Raw genomic sequence first — 26,179 nt, 5'->3', positions numbered from 1 at the left:
AGCAGGAGGAGCAGGAGGAAGAAAAGGAAAGAGTGCGGAGGAAAACTCCCCGATCACCGCCGCGTATCTGTCGGCGCTGCGAGGGGAACTGCTGGCGCTGCGAGTGAGGGATCGCCACCGCCTCAGCGGCGCCCAGCCCCGGCGCAGCAGCGCGGAAGATGGAGTGAAGGAGAAGGTTGCGGTGGCCGCCAGCCCGTCGGTCAGTCCTCAGAGAGAGAAGCGTCGCCGTAACCAAGCGGAAAGAAGGCAGTGAGCCGGGGCAGGGGCATCGGGACCGGAGTCGCGCGGAATGGGCGGAGCCGAAGGACGGGCGGAGCTGAGGGACCGCCGGAAGCTGAGGGGACCGCCGGAGCCGCCGATCGCCGGGAGAAGGACGTTGCACCTGAGGGATAGAGCTGGAGCCTCGCAAATGGTCGGACTTCGTTTGCAGTCTTTGGTTCCCGCGAACTTCTGTTCCCGTCCCTCAGCTCCGCCCGCCCCCCGTCGGTCCCACTATTTGCCCCGGCTCCTCCCTCGTCGCTTGGTTACGGCGTCGCTTCCGTCCCTGGGGACCGACCGACATGGCGGCGGCCACCACAGCCTTCTCCTTTTCCTTCGCCTCCTCCTCCTCCTCGGCGTTGCTGCGCCCGGGCTTGGCGCCGCTGAGGCGTTGGCGAGCCCCACCGGCCCGGCGCCGCGGGCCGCCTGCAGCGCCAGCAGCTCCCCCTGCAGTGCCGAACAGGTACGCGGCGCCCATCGGGGCGTTTTCTTCTCGTTCCTTCCTCCTCCTCCTCGGTCCCCTCACGCCGCGGCGGGCAGCGCGCGCCGCGCTGGGCGGACGGAAAGGGCGGAAAGGCCTGAGGGGGCAGCGGGCTCGGCTCCCCCCAGGGCCGGCCTCGGCGGTGGATGCCCTCGGATCCCCGATGAGTTCCGCTGTTCTTCCCGGGATAACGGAGGTCTGTGCGAGCGGGATGGGGGGCGGCGAGCGGGCCCGGCCCTGACCTGGGTGATTTAAATCCCGGCGGGGATTTAAGCGGTGCGCCTGGAAGGAGCCCTTGCGGTGTGATTTTCCTGTCCCCTCCCCGAGGGGAAGCTGGTATTACGTGTTTGTTTGCTCCTGGTACCTTCAAGAGCCTCTCAGTGGTTTTCTCGAGCATTACCATGTATATTAATGGTGTGGTGGCAAGCAGGCCACGGTTTGGTGCAGTGAGGACCGTTGTCCTGACATTAATCAGCATGCTGGTTTAATTTATTGTGCTGTCTGCACAGGGATTCTTGTGCTGGTGGTGTAGCACAGCACCTCCGAGCACTTACCTGGGTGTGGGTGGGAGGGTTTCACTCGGTTCCTGCTTGTCAGCCTTTGTGTTTCTACTGGAGTTGTCTTAAATGCTGCCTGAAAGTTGGCTCAGTTCAGCAGAACCCAAGTGCCTGTGCTGAAAGCATTGTCTTTGCTCTGTGTTTTCCAAGGTGAAAAGATGAGGAAACTGAACAGTCATTGAAATAAGTATCTGCTGTTCTGTATATGGAGAACTGATTCTGCCAGTTTGGGCTCAAGCAGGTGTCTTCCCAGACCACTGCATATCCTGCTTCTGTTCTGTGCTGCTGGTAACTGTTTTTTCCAGTTGTGCAAAAGGGAGATGTTCCTGCCCTAATGATTTTCCAGAGGTGTTTGTGTGGTATGTATGGGACGTGGAGAATCCTGTTGTGATGCTCCATATGATCTTGGGCTTTTAGTGTATAGGTTGATCTGCAACAGCAACTGAGATCTTTGTTTCTGTCATGCCCTGCAAGTGACTGGATTCATTCACAAGAAGAATTCAATAAGTGAACTTCCTGTTGTAAAGTCACGCTTTACTGAGTTCAGAATAAGAGCCTCCATGCTCTAGGAGACCACTGGGACGGGGTGGCATAGTAACACATATGAAATCTGTCATTTAACCTGGTCATTACATCTGTCATAAATGTCAGTAAATCTGTCACTGACCAACACCTGGTCAACGTTTTCATGTGGCTAATGTTTAAAATAATAATAGTAAGAATTCACTTCGTAATTTCAGTGTTTTGAATAGCTCTTGCAATGTAACCTTTCTGTACAGCTGAAGCCTTCCTTGTTCAAGTAGTTCTTGTGTAATAATTCCATCGAAGGACATAGACTATCTGGATTCTAAACCTGAGAAGCACCAACATATTTTGGTATTTAGTACTTAATATTTTTATATTTGGCATCTGTGAAAAATGCTATTTCCCCTCTCCCTTCCCAGTAGATATGAAATAGGAAAAACAGAGCTACTGTTTGCACTGATTTTTTTTCTAACTTCAGAGTATCCATGTAGCTGGTGGAATGCAGGAGAAGTTGGTTCTTGTGAAGTAGGGCCATTCTGTAAGTTCTTGCTAAGGTACAATTGTCCTTGTTTTCTTCTGCCTGTTTGAACGAATGTGAAATAATTTTTTCTGTCTTATATGGACTTCTATATTGCTGCAAAAAATAATCCTGAGATGGAAATGGAGCAGAGCAGCCCCTCGACATCCCGGCCCCTGCTCCCCTCGGCTGGGGCCTCCCCCAGGCACAGCTGTGCTTCCATGTTCCCTGTGGGGCCCAAGGAGTCAGTCCCTGCCATAGTGGGGGCTCTCGAGGCCCTGGGTCGGTCCCCACCATTTTGGGGCAGCCCCTGGGTCAGTCTCTGCCATTCTGGACTGGACCAGAGGCTGACTGAGGCTCACGGAGGGCAGGGCAGAGCAGTGGCCGTCCCACCTGTACAGAGCTCAACCTGTTCCCCCAAACACACTTCCCACCTGGTTGTTTTGAGCCAGTCAACCCTTCTCTGGTGTTGTGCAGAAATAAAGCTGGAAGTGCAATCCTGGAAGCAGTTTGGGACATTACTAAGGACGAAACTTTTTGCTAAGGTATAATTGTCCTTGTTTTTTCTGCCTATGTGAAGTAATGTGAAATAATTTTCCTCTTTTCTGTCTAGGCTGCCCCAGAGTGTTAATTCTCAGAGCAGTTTTGTCTTGAAACATTTTTGTTTCCAGACAAGTCTTTGCCTTTTAAAATTGCCTTTTTCTGAGGTTTGTACAACTCCCTGTTGTCCTTGGAGAGATGCAGGTGTTGAAGAGCCTTATCCCAGCATCTCCTGGGCAGGATGCATTGCATGTGTTTTCTCCTAGTTTTGTGTGTTTCAGGGTGTTTTTTTCTTCTAGATTTGTGCCTTTTTAACCCTGTTGATGTGTTCACTTGCTTTGCCTTTGATCCTTGGATGATTGAGAAGACTGAAGGTGATGGGGTGAGAAGGGTGAGGTTTCAGTGAGGAGAGCCCTTGAGAGCTTAATGAGGCTGAGGCCAGGTTTTGAGGAAGAGTGTGCACTGAACATGGTTTGCTGAGAGGCTGGGAGAAGTTGTCATTAGACAATGCATTTATAGTGCAAGTGGCATAGGAACAGGAGAGTCATTCCTATGGATTGAGCAGACTTTTGGCACCAAAGTGTTGTGAAGTCCTTGTCTAGTGAAATGGGGAAGGCATTGCTGCACGGGTGGGCATTAATTATTTGTCTGGGATAATGAGTACCTGGAAAGGAGTGTCTTGTGCTCAGGACATGTAGAGCTGAAACATAACTAATGAAGAAGAGAGAGACATCTCTGAGAATGAGCACATGCAGAGCAGGCCCCACAGGGAAAGAATGAAACCGACCTGTTGCCTACATTATTTTTTCTGTAAGTGAAACAGAAACCGGTGTTTGGGTGTAAAATGGAAAGCAGGAAGGTGTTTGTGCTTTTTTTTTTTTTTTTGTGCTAAGTGTGTTTCTAATACTTTGTTTTCCTGATAACCAGTTGGATAAACTGTTCTTAGCAGAGTGTGTGCTTTTTGGCTTTTTGCTTGTATGTTTGGCTTGGTTTTGTTTGTTCACCTTTTCAGTATAACTCCTCTGGACTCTTTGCTACACTGCCAGTTACAAACAGTAGTCTTTTTTAATTAATATTTTCAGTTCAAGGCAGGGGTTACAGTGTTGATGTGTCTACATGTTAAATTCTCCGTCTCAGAGAGGGAAGCCTACGGAGACTGAATTTGTAGTAAGTAAGATCAAGTTATCCTTTGATGGTGTTTTGTTAAGAGCTGATGAACCAAAAACCTTCCTTTTTGCACACTGTTGTGGCTGGTGAGCTCCTTTTCCATGTGCAATGATGGCATATTAATGCTCTTCAAATTCGAGTGGGGAAAGACTTCTTTTCCTGTGGATTTGTAGTGTGTTTATCAAATGAAATACTAGCAAATGAATCCAAACGTTTTGCAGTGGTTAGCATGGGAGATCACACACTTAAAAGTGTCTTCCTGGTGAAATTTCAGACCTAAATATTGTGTATCTTTTTGTCTTTGTAGTGATGAAGCAACAGTTATCTCAGGGACAAAGCTTGCCAACCAAGTGTTGCAAGAAGTTCAAAGGGATGTAGAATCGTGGATATCCGTTGGCAACAAGAGACCTCATCTCACTGTCGTATTGGTAGGAGACAATCCAGCCAGTCATATCTATGTCAGGAACAAGATAAAAGCAGCTGCAGCTGTGGGTATGTCCTATAAGTGATCCTTTGGTAAGCACAAGATACTGTTACTTAAAAATAAAACAATAAAGCAGGAGGAATCCCCTGTTTTGTCTTAATTCAATCTTGCACCATTTTCTTCCTCATCTCCTCTGCTGAAGCTAAAGAAAAGAAATTGCATGGACATAGGAAGAAAGTAGTTTTAATGTCACTTGAGTGGGAGCCCTAAGTTTACTTCTGTAGTGAAATGTTGTTAGGAAAGAGTTTTTCAGCCTCAGACAGGTTTTTAGACTGAATGACCAAGCTGCCCATAGATTTGTTTCCCGATGCTAACGTGTCTCCTGTTTTTTGTTTTTACCAGGCATTTCTAGTGAGATCATTGTGAGGCCTAAAGACATTTCTGAGGAAGAGCTCTTAGATCTGACAGTGCAACTCAACAAGGATTCGAGAATCAGTGGTTTGTTAGTTCAGCTTCCTCTGCCAGGTGGGTGACACCTTTTGTCCCATTTCTCCTCTACAGTCCGTGTGAGAGGAAAGAGTGTGAGGCTTTTGGGCTGCCTGGGGACATGAGAAGCTGTTGAGAGAGGACCTGCATAGTGAAGGATTGGGTGAGATGGTAATTGTTTTGTTCCACCTGCTGTTCATTTTAAACAAAAAACCAAATTGTGAGAATTGTTTCCTTTGTCAAACTCGCCTTTTTTTGGATCAGTCAGGGTGGTGTTTCAAGGCATTTCCCTCCACTCCTAATTTATCCAGTTGAGTTATCTTTATTTTTCAACCTGTTGCAGTGTTTTGCCTTAGCTCCATACTTTCATCCCTTAGATGATGCTGAGTTATGCTATGCAGGAGATGATGCCACAGCTTTTCTCACAGCGATTGGAGGTTTTGCCTTCAGTATTTATTCCTGTTTTCTGTGCTGTCTCCCTAATGGTCCAAGTGAGGTTTGTGCAGAAGTCCTAAAAGCCTTGACTGAAATCTTGTTTTTTTAATTTGCCTTCTCCTAATTTGTAGTATAATCTCACTGAAATATCACTTGGGAGTAGCTGGCCAAGTGGTAATTTTACAGTGATGAAAGTTGTAAAAAAAGCCCTGAACTAAACTAAAACCATTTTCCATCTGGGAAAGAGCAAAAGTGGGGCAGGTGCTGAGAGTCGTCGAGGAAGAAGTGCTTTGCTTGTCTTTGCAATCAAGAGCAGCGCTCCTGGTGAGGGGGGTTTGCACTTGGTCTGCCAGGAGAGCTGCCTGAACCTGGCCACGTGCTGCAATAAATTTGCCACCAGGTGGAAGTGCAGCACAGGAAAGGAGGCAGCTCTTGGAGCCCAAGTAAGGATGTGCTGGAATGTGGTGGTTTTCCTTTGCTCAAACATCTCTGCCACTAAGAGCGGATCAGAGTGAACAGGTAATGTCACAAACGTTCATTCCAGCAGTGAGAACTGCTGCAAAAGATGGAGTGCTGAGAGTCCAGGGGTGGAAAACTTTGTGTCTGGAGGCTGTAGCAAAAAATGGCTGATGTGCTTCCTTCAGAGTTGAGTTTGTTGGGTTAGTTTTGGGTTTTTTTTCAGTAAACCACGTGATGTGTGGCTTTTGATCAACATTGGGATAAAAACAGAATCAGAAATAGCTTTGTTCTCTTGCAATTTGTGAGATTGCCAACTTAAATGTGAGGATTGTGATTCTGTGATCTCCTGAGGAGAACTTCCTTTCTGTGCATATTTTGAGTGCATTGCCTGGGATGTGGTGTTGGTTTTCTGGAAACTTTCCTGTATTTTATTTGGAATTGCCTAGTAGATGGCAATTTTGTATTATGTTATGTATTTGAGAGAGAAGATGAAAATCCATCTGGTATTTTTTCCAGTCCTTTTCTGCTATGCTTTTGTTTTCATCAGTCTTCCCTGTTGCAAGCTAGTGTTTATTTTCCCTGTGCCAACACTAGAGGCAGATGTTGTTTGTTGTGTAAATAGGAGTTTCTCTGTGTGCAAGTTGGAGTAGCTGGGCAAGGGATGCCCAGTGTAGCCCTGCAGGTTTAGCTCCCAGGGGAGAGGGTTAGTGCAGGGAGGAACTTGGCCTGGAGAGTGGCTTGGAGTGGCAGTGAGGAAATTTGTATAGATATCAGCTGCTGTTTCATGAGACTGACAGTAAGGTAATTAAGGAATTACTGTGTTCCTCTGGAAATAAACAGGGCTGTGTGCAGGCACCTGGAAACAAACCAGGACAGTGCATTTCTTTAGGCGAAAAAAACCTGCCCATTAAATAACACAGAAGTGTCTCTACAGTGTGAGTTGGGTTGGTTGGTTTGTTTGTTTGGGGATGGCCCAGCCACAACAGAATTTGGGAAGTGTCCCCATCTTGTCTTCTCAGGCCCACGTCAGCCCACTTGTCCCCAGCTCTGCAGCTGTATTTCTTCCAGGTCCTCTGTGCCCTCTTCTGAAATTGTGCAAACCAGTTTTGAGTGGGGAAGACGATCCATGTAAAGCATGATTTCTTTCCCTTTGACATGATTGTGCCTATTACCTGTCTATTCCTGGGAAGCTAAAGACAGACAGGGGCAAGGTGTCTGACAGAGCAGGGTTCTCCCCCATCCCAGGCAAAAGCTACCAGGTTTGTGTTGCATGAACACCTGACTTGCCTAAGGTTAGCAAATTCTCTTTTGCAAAAACCATTTCATAAGTTGCTCCAAATTTCCTTCTTCTTCGTTTTTTTATTCCCCAGGTTGGCATAAAAACAAGGTTATGGTTGCTTTCAGTCTCTCTGAGGAGAGTTCACTTCTAGGAGACTCTTTCATCAGTGTACTTAATATCTCAATTTCCACAGCCCTTTCTCATTAGGAATCAGAAGGAAACTCCCTCTCATCAGAAAATGGAGAATTAAGTTGTAAATCAGAGCAGTCAGAGTGTAACCCCAGGGTTTTTTTAATTGAAAATCATCTAACAGGAGTTTACAGTGTGTAAGTTCTATAACATGCTTGATATCTTTTAATTAGTTATCTCCTTTTAATGCAAAACCACAGAATACCGACTAAATGCAAACATGGTGTTTATGTCCCTCAACTGTTGTTACTGGCAATGTCTGAATTTCCTTATTAACTCTCCTGTGCCTTTATTTGGCTTTTTGAACCATCCCATAGTGGTCTCTGAGTGGGACACTGGGATATATGGCCTCACAGCTGCAGGGTTATGTTGGGATGTGGCCCGGAATGGGTGACATGTGGTTATGTAAAAGATGCAAAAAATAATCCTTCTGAGATGGAAATGGAGCAGAGCAGCCCCTTGAGAGCAGCGTGTCACCGTCCTTTTTGTCTGCTCCCCTCAGCTGGGGCCTCCCCCAGGCACAGCTGTGCTTCCATGTTCCCTGTGGGGCCCAAGGAGTCAGTCCCCGCCATTTTGGGGCAGCCCCTGGGTCAGTCCCCGCCATTTTGGGGCAGCCCCTGGGTCAGTCCCCGCCATTCTGGACCGGACCAGAGGCTGACTGAGGCTCACGGAGGGCAGGGCAGAGCAGTGGCCGTCCCACCTGTACAGAGCTCAACCTGTTCCCTTCACACACACTTCCCACCTGGTTGTTTTGAGCCAGTCAACCCTTCCTCTGGTGTCGTGCAGAAATAAAGCTGGAAGTGCAATCCAGGAAGCAGTTTGACCTGTTATTAAACAGTGAAGCAGTAGATTATAATGTCCCTTGTCATTGCAGGGAGGTTGGAAGTAGATGCCCTTTAAAGGTCCCTTCTGACCCAAACTATTCTAATTCTGGAATTGTGACTGAGGTACCACTGTGTAAATACATTTATTAAACAGTTTGCTTTCTGGATCAGTAGGGGATGTTTTATGGAGCTGTTCCTTTGGCGTGTTGTTCTTTGGGCCAGCTTTAGACTTGGGTTTGTAACTCTGCAGAGAGAGGACTGGCAAACATTTTTTCATAATCAGTCCTAATGTTTATGCAGTATAAGCTTTAAGCAGTTGTAGACCTCTCCCATATCTTTAGTGCATATGAAAAATGTTCCTTAGGAATAGATATCGACAATATATGTGCAGAGAACGTTGTTTAAGCCATAGACAGTGTTTTGAGCTCATCGGTATCAGTTTTGTGTACTGTCAGCTTTGCAATGAGGTAGGATATGTTTTGGTCCTACTCATTACCAGATGAATAAAAATGGTTGTATTGCTGGAAAATGAGAGCTCGACCTGCGAAGTTACTTCAGCTTAGGGTTTCCATGTATTTGTTTAATACTTAGATCATTATCCCTTGTGATCTTACACGTACCATGGACAATGGCTTTTTTGAGCCACTTCCAGAATGCAGAATGACTCTGAAGTGACTTGCTTAAACCTGTCTTTTTATGGTTACTGTCATCATTCTCAGCTGAGTATTGGCCTCTCATATTCTGACAGAATCTGTTGATTAGCACTGTGACAAATGCCATAGTGTACTTTTGAGTGGATTACTTGAAAAGTAACTGCTGCCTTTAGAGGCACAGTGTAGTCTATTCCCAGTGAAGAACAATAATTACCCTCGTTAGTCCAAGTGTGTCTGTTTCTCTGTAATGATTCAGACATATTGGTGACTCCATCCAAGTGCCAGAACTGTAATTTGGGAGCATTGTGTCTCCCAGATCACATAGATGAACGGAGAGTTTGCAACGCCATCGCCCCGGAGAAGGATGTGGATGGATTCCATATCATGAATATTGGACGTCTGTGTCTCGATCAGCCTTCCATAATTCCTGCCACTGCTGCTGCCGTGTGGGAAATCATAAAACGGACAGGTAAGAAGCTCAACTGTCTTGAAACCCTTTTCATCTGGGGAGAGGAGCAAAGGGTTAAGTGAGGTGTGAGTTAAAGGTTATCTCAGTGTATTGGGCTGAGTGAAGAACAAACAGTTAGAGGAGTAATGTGAATAATAAGGAGGTGCCAAATAGATGAGATCTTGTGCCAGTAGCATAACTGTTAATTAAGTGAAGAGAGTAGTACTTGGTGGAACACTTTGGTAACTTTCTGCCTTTTACAGTGTTGCAGGGAACTTTCTGTGCTGTTGTGTACCTCCTGATTATTTGTGAAATAGAAGGTTTGTATGCCTAAGTTTCTGTAAGTGAAAGGGAAGAAGCAAGATCAAGAATGGGAGCAGTTAATTTCCCTTTTTCAGGGGAAAAGAGTGCCCACATGTTCACTAGTGTTCATTTTCTCCTTAGAATGTGTGTGTTCTGACTGGTAGCCATTAGAGCTTCAATTCCCCTTTGTGGTCAGAGAAGGGAAATGAAGTTCCTGCTGAGGGTGGTTCAGATCACCTGAATGAGTTGCCAGTTTTCTGTCCGCCAGGGGAAAGCTGAAAGTTGTTTTGTGGATTCCTCCCTCAAATTCAGCCCTGTGGATTTTCACGTCAGGTTGATGTCAGCAGTCCACAGTAACAGATAATTCAATCCTGGGGAGTGAGAAGAAGGGTTTAGGTGTATCAAAATAGTGAAATAGAATTTTTTAATTTTTTTTCTCTAAGGAATACCCACATTTGGAAAAAACGTTGTTGTAGCTGGAAGATCTAAGAATGTTGGAATGCCTATCTCAATGCTGTTACATACTGATGGAGAGCACGAAAGGCCTGGAGGTAAGTACAGGGATGTTGTTTGGATGTTTCCCTTTGTGAAATGCTGAAAGTGAAGCTGACCAGAGGATTCAACTAAAAGAGAAAGCTTTTCACTTTTGTCAACAGCTCTAAGGGGAGCAGGGAAATAAATTTGCTCATCTATTTCCTGGCATATTCTCAGGTGAGTAGTTTCTGGAGTCGACTTTTTCTGGTATTACATCACCCCGCTGTCCTCCCTTTGAAAGAGCTGCTGTTTCCATGCTGTTAGCACTGAATGTGGAGGATAACAGTGACAGTGTGGCCTTAAAGAGCTGCAGAGTTTGTGTGAAGTTTGTACAAATCCATGCAGCTCTGTGCCTTCCCCTCCTGCTTATTTGGTAACCACGTCGTTTTCGTGCCCACCTGAGCACACACATACACAGAATTCCACCTACGCTTTTATCTGTCCATGTAAAATAAAGATTCCATCATTTTTGTTGTGCTGTGTCAGTTAATTGGTGTTTATGAAAATGCCCAAATGCCCAACCCAGTAACTTGTTTCAGCGTGAGTTCAGGGATATTACCCACGTTGGCCTGGGGGATGTTTCTGCGGGGCAGTTTATATCCCCCTGGAACCTGGGGGTTGTAGTGGAAATATTTTTAAGCAATTCTAATTACAGAAGCCTGCATGTGCTGCTATAATTGTGCTGTAGGAAGAGAAACAAGTATAATTTAAATAGAGTGCTGCCCTTTTGCAGCTTCCTTGTGGTGTTGGAAAGTGCCACCGTGGTATGCACAGGTGAGGTAAACATGAACGTTTAATCCCAGGCCCATTTAATAGGAGCGGAGTGAAATCTGTTATTAATATAATAAAACACTAAAAGCTTTGCAGTAATCATGGAGTTGGTTTTTCCATTCAGCCTCTGTGGGAAAGTTGCTATTTGAAACTTCTCTCAGTGTTGGAGTTGTAATTACCATCGGTGCATAGTTCTGGTCTCATCCCCATTCCCATGAAAATGAGTCGCATTTTTGCCCTTTGCTGCGAATCCTGGGTGACGAGTCTTACTGGCAGTACAGATGGTGTTTGGAGTAGGCTTGGTGCAGCACAAAGTTAGGTTGCAAACCATTCACATGTTTCTCAGTTGGAAATCTGGAGATTTAGTGACCTTGTTGTACTCTGTGGTCTTCTGCCAGTGTTCTGGCTCCTGACATCTTACGCAACTTCTTTGGCACCCTTGTTTGCTGACATTGTCGGTGGTGCTTTGTATGTCGTGTATTTGATGTTGGACAGAGAAATGGTTGGCTATTGCCTTAGCAGTACCAGACCTGGAATGTAGATACAGAAAGACTTAAATCCTTGAAGTTATCTTTGCTTAATTTGAAGAAATGTATTTATTGTAAGGTAGGTGTTCTAGTTTTCCCCCCTCCTAAGTGGTGGTACACAGTATAAAGCAGCTGACAGTGAGAAAACTAAGGAACAAGTGTACTTCTTAGACAATAAACCAGCATTAAGTGTGGGTATATCTTGTGTACATGGTGATAAATAGTTTTATAGTTGTAATCCGGTGGAGTTTTCATTGGTGACTCGTAGATGGGGCTGTCCTTGGAGATCTGGTTCATCTCCTGCAGGTGGTTTTCGGCTCTGCTGCTGCTGTGAACAGCAAGAAGCAGCCTGGATGGTGTGTGGAAGGCAAGGCAGGCCAGGGTTAGGCTTTAGCTTTTTTTTTAACTCAGAAGGATGGGACCAGACAAGACCTAAACCAAAGTGCTGAAAAGGAACTTTCTCAGGCTGTCAGTCCAGGGTAGTTTTTTATCAGCAGTTGGGCTGATTTGATGAAATGTTTTTGATTGAGAAGTGATGCAAGGAGTGTGTAGGATAGTACTTTTTTCTTCCTTTCTGTTGTAGGTTTTGGTTGGTTTTTTTTAACAGATCATGAACAAAACTGAAAAGATGGGGCATGTCTTCATTTGGGACGTTTTGTATGTAGGAACAGTCATATCCTGCAGGTGGCAATATCTGATCAGATGGAAGAGCTGTGTGAACCCTTCCAAAACAAATCATGATCTGTGTAGGCAGGTCAAGAGACTATCTGTGTTTTATAACCTAGGGAATTGACTTGGGAGTATGATGTGAAATCTTAATTGCTAAATATACTCCTTTTCTTTCAGCAGAAGTAACAGTGTAAGAATAGTTTATTTTTTATTTCGGCATGATCACAAATAAATGGAAAACCTCCCCTTTCTGAGGTGTCTGTAAGCTTCTGGACTGCTATTCTCAAGGTAGGGGCTTCCCCCCCTTCTTTCTCATTTCCTTTTTGGTAATGAGAGCAATTACTTGGTTTCAGGAGCTGACAACAGACACATCTGTCACGAAAATCTTGGTGGCAAATTAGCACTGATTTTATGACTCAGAGGTAACTTTGTAACTTTGGGGGTTATCCTTTCGTTTTTCTCACCCTCTATGCTGAGTTATGATTGTGATTTTGGGGAAGACATACTTCTTTTGTTTAAAGCAGGTATCAGAAGACTCCTGTTTCAAGCCTGTACTTTTCTGTTCTCATTATCTGCAAATGTCTTGATCTGCCTCCCTTTAAGGAGATGATGGAGACTATAGAGACTAAGGAGGAGGGATTAAAGATGAGGGGAAAGAGCAGAGAATTCAGAGCACAGAGATGTTGAAGAGGAAATGCTTGAGGAAGAGAGTTAATGAGGGCACAGATTAGTTCAGTCAGACACATTCCAGAGGAAGGAGATGTGATGGTAATATCTGAGATGACCAAAAGTTTTAGTTTAATGGTTAATGATGTGGCTTAGGAGTCTGTGGTGAGTGGAAGGCAGAGATGGAGGGATGTAACGTCTGAACACTGCAGTACAAATAGTTGACAGGAAGAGGGTTGGGGGGATCTCCTTTGAGAGCTGTTTTCTTGGCTGCTTGCTTGGGCAATCCTTAAGGGATCACCACACTTGATGTTGGATGCGGTAGGAGACTTCAGACCCTCTCCCCATGACAGTTCATTTTGTGTGGTGTGGCCTTGGGATGTCCATCAAACAGCACAGGGGTTTATTTGTAGCTCTTGCCTAGAACTGTGGGTGTGTGCAGGAGCAGCCCCCAGGTGTTTTGAGTTTGCCCCGAAGGATATGTGCTTCTCCTGCTTGTACTGGTGATCTTGTGTTTGAAGCTTTAGTTTCTGACAAACAACTGAGTCTTGTGGCACCCTGTACAAATTGGGCTTGATAAAGCAGACAGTGGTTTCCATGCTGGGTTTGCTTTCTGTAATTCCACTGAACCTAACAAAGCTGCAGAAGGAATAATTTAGTCTACAGTGTATAAACTAATACATCCTGTGAGAATTTCTAAGAGCAAACATTTCTTCATACATTTGACCCGCGAGTGTTGTGAGTGTTCTGCCCATGCTCATTGAAATGTTCCATCCCAAGACAAATCCGATGATCATCTGTTCTGTTGTTAATGTACCAAAGTAAGTAATTTGCACCTGAAAGTAAATGCTGTACTTTTTATAGCATTTCATATGTGGCAATTAATTGCTAATGTATTCCATTTCAGGTGATGCCACAGTGACCATTACTCACAGATACACCCCAAAAGAGCAGCTCAAGATCCATACGCAGCTCGCTGACATAGTAATAGTAGCTGCAGGTAATGCTCGTTGTTGTTAATCCTCCAATTGCAGCATTTCCAGCTGAAAAGGAGGACTCTGAGTCTGTGGCAGTGGCTGCTCCCGGTTCCACTGAGCAAGGTGTGCTCGCGCTTGCCGAGGGTGTTGCAGCAGGGAGGATTTGTGCAGTAGGAAGGGCGAGTGATGTGGCTCTTTGTTCTTGCCCTTCACATTTGCAGACTCATAAACTGTTTCTTGTCACATGTGACACCTTTGCCTTAGGGAGACTTCAGAGTGAACTCAGGATTGGGAACCAGTCAGTGCATAGTTTATACGGGTATAATTACGTAAATTAAAACATTCTCTGTGTCGTGCAAAAGTCATGAGTCATTTAAATTCTGACAGGAGGGTTTCTTTAAATCAGCTGGAGGCTGCATTCATAACACCGTGGTATCATTCCCCTGCTGTTGAGGGCAACCCTGCTAAGTTAACTGAAGGTTTTGGTAACCTACGTTATTATGGCTGGGTTTTTTTCCTTTTACAATTATCATGTAGAGGGGAAGAGAATGGTAATGGCCTGGAGGCAGGGGTCTGAAAAATCAGTGTCTCTACTCATAAAGCAATGTAGAGTGAAATACTTAGAGTTTGACTTGTTTATTCCAAAGAAACAAGCACAACTACTTCTAAGAGACCTCTGGTTTTTGTTGACAGGTATTATAAATAGGAAAACCCCCATAATTTAAAACAAACAAATAATGCAACTTCCTAAAATGTTGGTAAAACTGTGTGTCCCTTGCAGCTCAGGATATCATCCTTCTCTTGTACCATTTTGAAGCAGTACAGGAGGATTGTGTCTTTCCCCTTTTCTGCTCCCTTTCTCCCTCCTCCTCATCCTCGAGGCCCAAATCGTGCTTCCTTGTTTTCTAGGTGGAGACAGAGAGGTACCTGTCTAAAGCTTGTCACTTCCTGTTGAAGTGAGAGGCCCTTGGCTTCAGGGCTTAACTTCTGTGTTAACTTCCAATGGCAGCTCAGGAGCAAAAACAGCTTGTTTGTCCCACATCTATTTACCCAACTGTGGGCCTGACCAGAATTCCCCACTGAATGAAAGATAACAGTGCGTGCACTACCTGGAAATAAACCAGTAACTTCTCATCCAAATTCCCTGCTCCCAAGTCCATTGTCACTTCAGATTCTAACAGCGAACGTGATTTGTCATCAGTTCTGCTTGGAGTTAAATGACCCAGTAGCAATTCAGCCATGTTGGCACTTCCCATTATTTTCCTTGTGTCATTTGTAACAGGAGAGTGATACAGCACTCATTGCACAACTTGAGATATACTGGGAATGATGAAAACACACTAGGGCTTGGTTGTGCAAACAGCATGCAGCCCTGCCCCAGTGGGTGCTCTGGGCAAGATTCTGCTTCAGAATGGTGGAATCCCTCCAGGCTTCCTCTGTTGCGTGAGAACTGTGCCCATTGTACCATTGGGATCACACGCTCCCGGAAATGCGTGACCTGCTTGAGTGTTGCAGAACAGGTGACTTGTACCCTGCCAGGTTGGAGCAGCTGCTGGTACAGGCCGCTGTGCAAGATGTGGAAACGGAAAAGAGCTTTCTGTGTTTGTCTGTGTGCAGGACCAAGATTGCTGTTCTCACTCTTTTCTCCAATTCCCATGTAGTACTTTTAAAGAGCTGTCTGCATCCTGGCTCCTGGATGGTGACTTGTTGCAGTGAGCCTGTTTTGTGTGGTACTCCACCTCTGAGTGCTTTTCTGTTCACTTGCATCCCTGGCTGTGGTAATAGCTCAGATAAGGTGCTTCTTATTCTCCCCCAGACTTGGGGCCCCTGATTTTCTGCTTATTTGGATTGTAACTATCCATGCAGTTTATTCCTTCCCTCTTGTTCCCTCCCAAATCCTTGCCTCATAAGTTCCAACAATGCTGCCTTTGTCCAGCCTACCCCTCCCTGAAATCTCTTTCAGTACCACACAGCTTTTGGATTTCTTGCCAAAGCATCATATTTCCTGTGAAGCACACCTGACACTTTGTATCCCTCCAAAGCCTTTCCCATCTTGTCCCTTTATCCCTGCCTATGCAGGCATCCCCCCGAGTCTGTTCTTTTTGCCATTGGCCCCGACCCAGAGTAGAAGGATAAGTGCAGCTTTACCTGTGGTGCTCGTAGAACCACCACAGGACTTGCAGGGCAGTGATGGAGGCAATAGGACTCTTGTACTAGTAAACATGCTGCTCCTGCTCTCTTGGCTTTCCAGTCTGCTGAGAGAGAAGACTCACCTGCCTGCTAGGTTTGGAGAGGGTAAAGAGGAAAAGGAACAAGTGTGCCAAATGCCAGATGAAATTCTTCTGGGACTACCTGTGCCGTCCCTTGGGACGTGATCTGTGGTCCTCTTGTGTAGGAAATGCCGGTTAATCAGCCCCTTTATTCAGGTAGTGTCTGGTCAACTGCATCAGAAATTGGCTGTTTCACCGTCCTTGCACCTAAGCTGGGATGAGGTAGGGCCTTTTTTCTCCTTTGTTTAAAATGTGATTCATCATTTCCTACAAAAATTACCAGGTGAAGGTTTTCCCACATTCTTCAGTCAGTGCATTTTAGGAATAGCTGCTCTAACGCTTATCTCTTCCCACTTGGTATGTAAAGTAGGCTTAAGTAAATAGATCTGCTCATTTGGTTTGGGGGTTAGTTGATTTGTTGCTATTAAGTATTTGGCCTATTATCAAACCATTTTACAAAGGGTGTAACTGTGCAGCTTCCGTTAATGTGCTTCCAGCCCTATCAGACACACATCATTTACCCCCATGAGGCTGAGGCATTATCCAGCTACCAGCCGGCTTGCCATGGATTGCATCAGAGCGGGATGAAGGAGACGCAGCCAGATGTTATCGAGTGGGATGGGAAAGAATTTAAAGTCTTGGCTTGCTCAATGTGCGAAGCAGAGTTTCAAGCTGGTGTCCTATGGGGGAGTGAGAAATGGAGAACAAGAAAGGTTCTTGTATTGCCTGTATCCAAAGGTCTGGCTGTGCTCCAGCACTTCCCAGGAAGCCAAAACCTCGTATGCCAGTGCTTGCCCCCAGTAAAAGTGCAGTTTCCAACCAGATGGATTTGGTTTCTTTTCCTTTTTGTCTTTGCTCCACCTGAGAGAAAAGTGCTTTGGTGGGGAGAGGGGAGTATAGACTCCCTTTGTGGAGTTACTGTATTACTGGGATAAACCTTGCTCTGGGAAGACAGAAGTGAGGGAATGGTTCAAGAAGGAAGGTGGATCCTACCCCAGACACTACAGAGCTGTTGCCCACTGGAAGGTGATGAAGGTGAGCAATGCCAAGGCCGGGCCTCTCTGGTCAAGTGTGGAGGGGTCTCCTGAATTGCTATAAATCACAGGATTTAGTGTGTTGTAGGAGCTCCCCTCTGGAAGGTCAGTGTAATGTGCTTGGATTGCCAAAGCAGTTAAAATTGCTTATTAGTCCAGTGTGTTTCCTGAACCTAAACCAATTCCATGGCACAGCTTTGGTGAGGGGTTTTTTGTAAGTCTTTTTTTCTGTAGTTGTAGCAGTTACAAACTGTGCAGTTGAGGAACAATTGTTTTCAGTGTGGGACTTATCAAGCAACATTGAAGTGAAAGAATTGTGTTCTGTTATGTGCATTCATACCTGTGCATGCACACCCCTTCATATCATTCAAAACTGATGACCTAAGACTACGTGGCCATGTTAATCCAATATGTTGTTGCTGATTCCAGGTGTCCCAAAGCTGATTACTACTGATATGGTCAAAGAAGGTGCAGCTGTGATTGATGTAGGCATCAACCATATCCATGATCCTCTTACAGGAAAAACCAAATTAGTTGGGGATGTGGACTTTGAAGGTCAGTAAAACACTTTGTACAAACCTGTATACATTGAAGTTCAGAGGATTCCTTTACGGTAAATACTTGGAATAGGCAGTGTCTCAAATGAGACATTATTTGCAGAAATTTTTTGTCATTTACTTACTTAAATAAAATCAATCTATCTCCTTTCAAAAAAGGCTATGCTATTTGAGAGAGAAAGTGTTGCTTTTAATTACAGGAACAGCAACCTTTAAGAGACACAGATGAGCTCTTCTGTCAGTGTGATGCAGAAGTTGCTTCTCTCCCTGTTTCTTTAATCTTTTGTGTCTGTGAAGTGTTTCAAGAGTAATCAATTCAAACAATTGCTAAATAATAGATAATAATAATAATAATAAATCAAAATCAATCTCCTCTCTCTCAAGCAGAGGGTCTCCCACTGTTCATAGCAATCATTATTATACCACAGCTGCTCAAGCTTCCTTATATGCTCTCCCTCTGTGCCTGTCTGTGCAAATGTTAACTTTGGCTTTGGAATTATCCTTTACACTAAGGTGTAATGTGGGTTCATCTTAAACTTCTGAACATCCTGGTCCAGGCAAGCATAGCAGATAAAAATTGTTGTTCTGTATTGATCTTTTTTTATGTTTAACATGTTGCAGAGCAAGTTCACAATGTAACTTGATGAAGTGTCTCTGCTCTGGAGGAGTTCCAGACTGGAATAGCAGGATTGTTGGAGTTGAAAATTAAAGCTTACTGGCAGAGTTGAGTGTGGGAAGCTTAGGCAGCATTTACCCACATTATTAATGGTTCTCAACAGTTCCTTATTTTGATAAGTATGAAAATCACCCACAGGTTTTTTTCACAGTTATTAACATGTTGGCAGGCCTAATGTCTCAAAGCTTAATTATATTCAGAATGTTTGTAGCCAGCTGTGTGTGTTTGTGATTCCATCACTCCCTGAGTTCTGCTGCTTTTCCTCATTGTGCACGATCCCCCCGTGTTAAAGTGTGTGAGATCACCTGCACCAGTGGAGCTGAGCCACTGTCTCGGCATGCGTTTGGAAATGTGTAAGTGGATGTGTACAACAGAGCTCAAGGAAAATCACATGTTTGGAGGATAACTTGAAAAGTTTCTCTTCCTTTCTTATCTTGCTTGTGCTGTCACAAATCAAAGGTTCAATTTTCTGTTTTCAGAACTGAACGAAAGTACAGAGATTTTTCACAAATTTTGCCTGAGCAGGTATTGGAGTAAAAAAGCTGTAACTTTGAGAAACATGAAACTACATCCTTCGTGTTTGTTTCTCTTCAAACACAAGACCTTGTGCCTGCAATATAGGTGTAGATTCGGTGGCGGGCTGTGATTCAGAGTTTCAGCAATGCGCTGTATCTGTCTCGTCATGTCTGCTGTGGGTTGTTCTCAGGATTTTACCTGGGGGGAGGGAAGATCCAAAAAAGAGGGAGGATTGGATTATGCCACTACAGTTGCAAGTAGCATTTCACTGTGCATTGCCAAAGGGAAATTGTTGTTGGTTCATTGGTATCGGTGAAAGTTTCACTAAATCTCTAACAACAACAAAAAACATCCCAGTGTGTACAGTTCTGAATACTAACAAGTAAACCACCCTTGGCAAGTATTTGATTTGACAGTCAGGAGATGGAACAAGCCAGTGTGTTCATGTAGCGAATCATTTTTTCCTTTTCCTCCATTTGATCACTTGACTGAATTTATATTTCAGTCCAAGTGAAAATGATTTTTGCAGGTTGAGGCCAGCTACATAAATGGCTGCCATGACATAGGGCACCTGTTAAACATCCTGTATCCTGCCCACCAATATCTATTGTCTCTTCACTCATATTAAGTAGAAAAATGTGGCTGTGAGAAGAGCAAAGGTTTAACTGGGCAATCAAAGGTCAAATTTCATGTATAGACGTAGATAGCAATGGCTTCCTTCACCAGATCTCTTGGCTGAAAAGCTCCTGTAGTGGAAATTAAGTTATTAGATGGCTGGAAGCTGTTTTGATTCAACTGTCATATCCAAGCAATACTTAGATGCCATCTTCTAATCTCTGAGGTAGGTTAGACAGTGAAGGTGTTATATCTTTAGCAACAAAAGGATACCATTTCAATTTTTTTTTTAATGTTTTTCATTATTAAATTCAATGTAAAAAATGCCCAGAGGCACTCTTTGAGCAACACTTATTTGCAACAATTATTAAGTGTCTTTAAACAATATTTGTGATTTCCCACATCCTCACATCTCTTTATTTTGATACCCCACATAATAATAATTTTATTTCCACATAAAAAAGATGGGGTTTTTGTCTGGCATAGTTTACAGGGCAGTTCCAAGGTATCTGAAAGAACAAGACTGGAGAACACTGTGCATGTGGAGGTCAGCTGCGAAGCACTGGAGTACCCAGCCTGATACTGCAGGGAGGTTTTAAACTGCTTCTGCAGCTCTCCATCTATAACCAGCACATTGAGGGGACCTCTGTTCATGTTAAGAATTTGCCAGAACCTGTGGTCTAGGGCAGCATGTTGCAGTCACAGAAAGGGAGACCTGTTTCTATGAAGAGGAGAGTGCACATGTGGGTGTACTTGGCCCTGTTTTATAGGGCTTTTGTTGCCACAGCTATACTGCCAAGGGAGGAGGAGGGCTACAAGGACCAGGAACATGAAATAAAGGAACAGCTTACCCAGAGCATTTAGCTGGAACGGCTTTTTTGGGTGGAACACCAAAAATTTCCAGGAGGGACTGGTAGAGCAGGGTAGTAACACGCCAGTGTAGTAACTCACCTTTGAAACTGGAACTGGAAATGCCCTTGAAACCAAGTTGCCTGTACCTCTTTACAATTTCTTCCATATTTTGGACAAACAGATGGCAATGCTGGCTGTCGAGTATTAGGTGCTTATGTAAAAAAGAAATCTTTTGTGTAAGACCTTTGTAGGTGAAGTAGTTGCAATATCAATGGAGGGGTTTGTACACAGAATCATAGAAGATGCTGAGTTCAAAGGGACCCATGAGGATCATCGAGTCCAGCTCCTGGCCCTGTACATGAGAACTGTTCAGTCGGACTTGCCAGTGTGGAAGAGATTCTGGAAAACGGGTGCCACCAGGAGCAGGGAGGCGGTCCCTGTGCTGAACAGCAGAAGAGATGCCTCAATAAGTGATCGCCGTGGTGCAAGGTGATGGGCGTGTACTATGAATTTCCTTTGAATGAGATCAACCCGTGATAACCTTCAAATGCAGTTTATGAATGGAAATGGTGGTCCTACAGCTGTACCTCAGCTGCAGTGTGCTGGAAACCCGGGCTCTGTGACAGCAGCTGCTTCTCACAGGTGTCTGCTGCCGCTCCGCGTTCACTGTGATACCTGCCTGCCTGTGGGCTGCTCCTCACTTATTGAATCCTTTCCAAATTAGCTCTGTGTGCAGCTTTTCCAGACAGTGGTCATGAAAATAGAACATGGATGTTCCAGCTGCTTTTGCTATAGCTTTAGTTAGTTCATTTCTCAGGTGATTTTGAATATCTGGCATTCATTTTGCAAGTAGTAAAACTCCAGTCTGTGGAATTGTGCCACCGTACTGCTGCCCTGCAAACATCAGGGAAAGCATTGCCTGCTGTTGTGCTCCATGAGTGCAAGGAATCCAGCAGAAGGTTGGCCTTAGGCAGTGGCAACCAGGCTGGCTGGTGGCAGTAAGCTGCTGGGTGGCCCAGGTAAGGTTCTTCTCTGGACAAGAGGATGTCGTGCAGGGGCCTCACTAAGTAATCTGTGATATCTTGCATTTTCGCTGCCACCACTTCTTATCCCAAGGCTACCACGACATCCCATCCACCTGCCTGTGCTAATCAGCTGAATGCGGAGAAGCCGTGATGCGTAATTTCATGCTGGACTTCTCTGCTCAGGATGCCTCTGTTGCTTGGCTTTTAGAGGTACCTGAGAGGGAAATAATGCACTGTTAGAATTATAGTGCTGGGCCATAATTCCTTTGTTTTCCTTTATATTGCAGTTAAAACAGCTGCAGTAAGAGGAACAGGGCCAATATGCAAAAGAAGGAACCCTGAGAAATGGGGTAGCTGCTTGCTTGTTGGTAGTCCACAGTGTAGTGAGCCGAATCGCAGAGCGTGTGGAGCTGAACATGGGATATCTGCTGTGAGTGCTGAGCACGTGATTTCAAGCTTAGGTGGTGCTGCAGGGATGCAGTGATCTGGTGTAGCTTTACAGGGACTTGTAAAGCTGTGTGGAAACAGTGCTTAGGCAGGAATTACTCTGCATCACTTAATGCAGATGCACAAGACCCAGAACTGCCTTCAGGTTGAGACTTGCTCTTGGTTTGTGTGATTAACCCTATTAGGTGTCTGATGTCCTTTGCTTTAAAGGAACCTAGGAATGAAGAGCTGTTTCCAAAGCTGTGGATCCTGTTTTTCAAGGAAACAATCTACATTTCATTTGTTCTGAAGAATCAAAGGAAGATTTCAAGGTTCTCCAGAAGCTGCAAAATAGCAGCTCCTCCTCCATAGGCACCTAATTTGCATACCAGCGTTTTCCAGGTTGGAGGGGAAGGCTTGGGAGACCAGCACGCATCAGGAGAAAGCAGAAGTAAGGCTGGGGACAAAGTTATACTATTCTTGTGAAGCAGAAACAAGATCTGAAGGAACTGACAGCACAACACCTCACCTGCCTACATGAGATCAGTCACACTCAAGTGCTGCCTGGGAACTGTGCTTTGGCCTGCTGCACTTGACCAGGAAAGGAAAATCTGTTCACAGTTTTGAGGGCCACGGTATTTGGCCGCTTTGGTATTTATTCTTACCGATGACAACTTATCAGACAGTAGTTTCCCCAGCACAGACACCTGCTGTGAATTTGAAAATGTGGATCAGCTTTTGTGAATAAACTGTCTGGGCGGTTTTATGCTAACTGACACAAAGTATGGCTTCTGCCACACCGGCTCACAGGGATTTCCATAATGACAGAGTATGGGTAGAGGAATTCCCCAGCAACTTGGGAAAACAGCGCACTGTGTTTTTCCTGCTGACTAGGGTTACTAACACCACAGGCAATACATGTTGTACCTGATACTCATTAGAAGGCTTTCTTCAGGAAAGGCACCATCTAGTTGTGGATTGTCCCTCCTTGTAGGTAAGACAGGAGAAGTCTGAGTAACAGCACAAAAAGAGGTGACATTGCCGTGGAAACAAATGTATTTCATTTTGAAGTGCCTACAATAGTCTTGTCACTGTTAATGTCTGTGTTTCCTTCAGATGTGGGTACATTTCAATAATTAGGATATTAATCCGAGAATTCATAGTAAGTGTATTAACCATAAGCACCAATCTCAAATGGTGGATAGTTCAAAACATGAGGACTATTAAAAAGACAAATTATTTGTGTTTGAGGATATTAAGAGGAACTGCCATATGAGGTCTTAATTTGTTATGGTCTTAATTTGTTATATTTTACATGTTAAAAAAACCGCATTGCAATTTGTTTTCCTTTTCATATATTTTAACGGTATAGCTGGTGGTACCAGTCAACTGAGTAATTAAAACCCTCCCAGTTGTAATTACCATCTCTCCTCAATGAGGCTTAATCTTCTTCTGTTCTTCAGTTCAGTGAGATATTCGCCGTTAACTTCTGCGAATGCTCTCGTTATGTCGCTGCCATGAGGAGTTCAGACAGCATTTGATTCGTTTCTTTTAACTCCCTCTTTCAAATCTAATAAATATTCTTTCCAAAAAAAAAAATCCCAATATCCAGTTTCTCAAATTCTCTTCTGATACGGTTTTTTTGAGACCTTTTTATTCCCTACAGTTAAGCACCACATAGATTCAAGATGAATACCCTTGCAGCAGGAGCAGCTTATCTTGTTTGTTCCAAACGTAGGTGCCAAATTTTCCATCCCTCGACCTCTTATGGCCAGACACACAGTCTGCTCTGTAGTGACTTCAGTGGAATTGAATGTGCTCATGTCAGTTCTGCTTGCTCAGTTGTTTTGTGTGTGTGCCTTTTGGAAAAACAATGCTTTTGAAAGTGGGGTGTGAGTTACCCACAAAAAATTATTACTAAGCAAGCCAAAAAAAAAAACCCAAACTAACAAACAAAACACCTCTCACAGTGGCACCTGAAAAAACCCCCTCAGTAGTAACCAGGTTAGTACAAGGCTCTTTGGACTGACCATCAGTAGTAAATAACTCCTCCTTACAGTTTTTTATGTGATTAGTTCCCAGGAAGTTGCACAAAATTGCTTTGCAAGCAGCTTGCAACTCCAGTCAATGGCATTTTGCACAGCATAGAAAAATATCAAGTCAGGATTTATTGCTGCATTACATTAATTCCTCATACAAATAGGTTAACTTGAGTGCTTACAAAAATTAATTGGTACATATTTGCCTCAACACAAGCATTCAAGGTGTGCACTAAATTTGGATAGTCTGGTGTGGTTCATGGTTGGAGCTAATTCAGCTGTAACTCTTTCCTTTCTGTTCAAAGCTGTACTTTCTCCCTTTGCAATTTTAAGTTCCCTTCTGTGATCTCAGATGTCTGTGTTGAGTGTGTGTCACTGCTGTGGGGAAATGGCAGCGTGCTGCAGGTAGCTCAGGTGGGACAGGTGGTGAAAGCCTGCCCCAGGAGTACTAATACTCAGCTTAGCAGTACCCTGCAGCCCCGGTCCTGCGTTCTGGCGCTGCAGTAACACTTCTGCCTGGGCCTGTCCTGTGCTCTGCAGTACCTGCCCAGTCACACTCCTTTGTGCTCCTCACCAGCTGGGCATTTGTGGGCAGTGGAAGGGGGAAAACCATTCTGGAAACATTCTTAGCCAATACCTATTTCTGTTTTCTCTTAGAAGTGAAGAAGAAGGCTGGCTTTATCACTCCGGTGCCAGGAGGGGTAGGACCTATGACTGTTGCAATGCTTCTGAAGAACACACTCCTAGTTGCTAAAAAGCTCATTTACTAGAGGAAATGGTCTACCTTGGAAGAAGAATCTGGGTTGTTCTATTTATTGATACACAAAATGTCTATTTTTTACTACAAATATATTTATTTCTGCATTGTATTTATTTTTTCATGTCAAGTATGCTAAACCTGATGGTTTACAAAATGTTGAAATACTATGTGTTACCTCCTCCTAGCATATTGTAAGCAAAAATGAGTTTGAGAATGCAGCCTACACAGTTATGTTTTATGTGTTTGAGAATGAAGAATGAAGCATGAATTACAACTGTACACATGCACCCGTGCAGTTACCAAGGGCTTGTAAGCACTTGGGACCCTCAGGTTTGATCAAATAGTATGAAAACTGAGTTTCAACATGGGAGATATGTTTGAAATATATGATTCGAGTTGTGAGGTCACAAAACACTCTGGATGTAGTTCGAAGTCTTGAAATATTTTTTTGTTTTAAACACTTAGAGCTAGCAGCAGAAATCTCAGTTGCAAAAGGAGTGAGAGACTGCAGTGTTTGTGTCAGCTGCCAGGCAGTAATGTTGACATGAATGCAAATGTTCAGTAAATGTTTTAAAATAGCCAAGTAAACTTGAATGCCGGTGAAATTCTGATTTTAAACATCTGCAAGAGGTAAGCATGAATAAGTAGGTAGAATGGAGGCCTGAGTTATTTTATTTTCATATCTGGACAAAATGTTTTGGGGCTTAATCTCCTCATCTCACAAAAAAACCTCCCAAACTGAACAGTTGACTGGGCTGGATTTGACTTAAATTAGATGAAATGTAGTTGACGTTACAATGTATGTACAGTATAGTGGGGCAGTGGGTGAAGAGGAAGAGCAAACCAAAACTTCATCCATGACAGAATATTTGTGTTGGAATTTAAAGCCATTTAATTATATTCTCTTATTTTCTGGAGCTGCATGACAAGGCTTTTTTTTTTTCATTCCATGTTGTAAGGCTCGGCTTCAATGGCCACAATGTTTTGCTGCTTAAAGAGGACTATATGGGATAAGATCAGTATGTTTCTATTCCCAAAACTTTAGTTGCTGGATGGATCTAGCATAGTCTCATGCAGTGTACAAGTTGGAGTGGAGTTAATGCTGAGATGCCTGTTCAACTGAGCGTGTGCACTGTTGGCATTCCCACTGAAGGCAGTGGGAGCCAGTTGGGACTTTTTATCTTCATGTTTTTGTCTCAGTTGGGATAACTTTGATTTATTTTCATCAAGAGCCTTTGACGTTTGCTGGAGGTCTATAGATAACTTGAAAGAGGAAAGAAAAAATTGTGGCTAAATACTATTGCATTAAACAGAAAAATGCACTTACTGTAATAAAAGAGCCAAGGTGGAGCATCCCTTCCATGCTGACTGTTCTTGTGATGGGCTTTCTGAGAGTTTGCCTTAATGCAGTGTTTGCAAAAGTTTGACAGAATTATTACTAAATATACAATGGCAATAGTGCAGACACTTGTCTATTTAAATTTAAGTGGTAATATAAATGTTAGGAGAGTCAAGGCGTCTATAGAGACTATGCTTGGACTGATCAACCCATGACTGGAAGATGGAATAAAACTTGTTCACTGTTTCCTTAGCCTTGGTGAAAAATGTTGATGGAGTTTTGGGGGTGGTTTTCCCTTTGTTTGTGTGTGCGTTTGGAGCACAGCGAATGAAGGCCTTGCATGTTCAGTCGTTGCTGTGTCTGGCTGTTTGCATTACTCTT

The 26,179-nt window shown here is 44.1% G+C and overlaps 1 protein-coding gene across 1 annotated transcript; it reads left to right on the top strand.

Moving 5' to 3' along the window:
* Window positions 1-491: 491 nt before the first annotated feature.
* MTHFD2L (methylenetetrahydrofolate dehydrogenase (NADP+ dependent) 2 like) lies at window positions 492-26,050 on the top strand. Its single transcript, XM_029964515.1, has 8 exons — window positions 492-721; window positions 4,353-4,537; window positions 4,872-4,994; window positions 9,111-9,263; window positions 9,989-10,096; window positions 13,620-13,712; window positions 17,423-17,548; window positions 24,357-26,050. The coding sequence occupies exons 1-8, from the start codon at window positions 561-563 to the stop codon at window positions 24,467-24,469; spliced, it is 1,062 nt and encodes a 353-aa protein (XP_029820375.1). The 5' UTR covers window positions 492-560; the 3' UTR covers window positions 24,470-26,050.
* Window positions 26,051-26,179: the final 129 nt, after the last annotated feature.

Source organism: Manacus vitellinus, unplaced genomic scaffold, assembly GCF_001715985.3.
Source record: "Manacus vitellinus isolate BGI_N305 unplaced genomic scaffold, ASM171598v3 scaffold_73_pilon, whole genome shotgun sequence".
In the NCBI taxonomy this organism is placed as follows: domain Eukaryota; kingdom Metazoa; phylum Chordata; class Aves; order Passeriformes; family Pipridae; genus Manacus; species Manacus vitellinus.
Note: the sequence above shows the minus strand (reverse complement) of the source record. Positions and strands in the feature narration are given on the sequence as shown.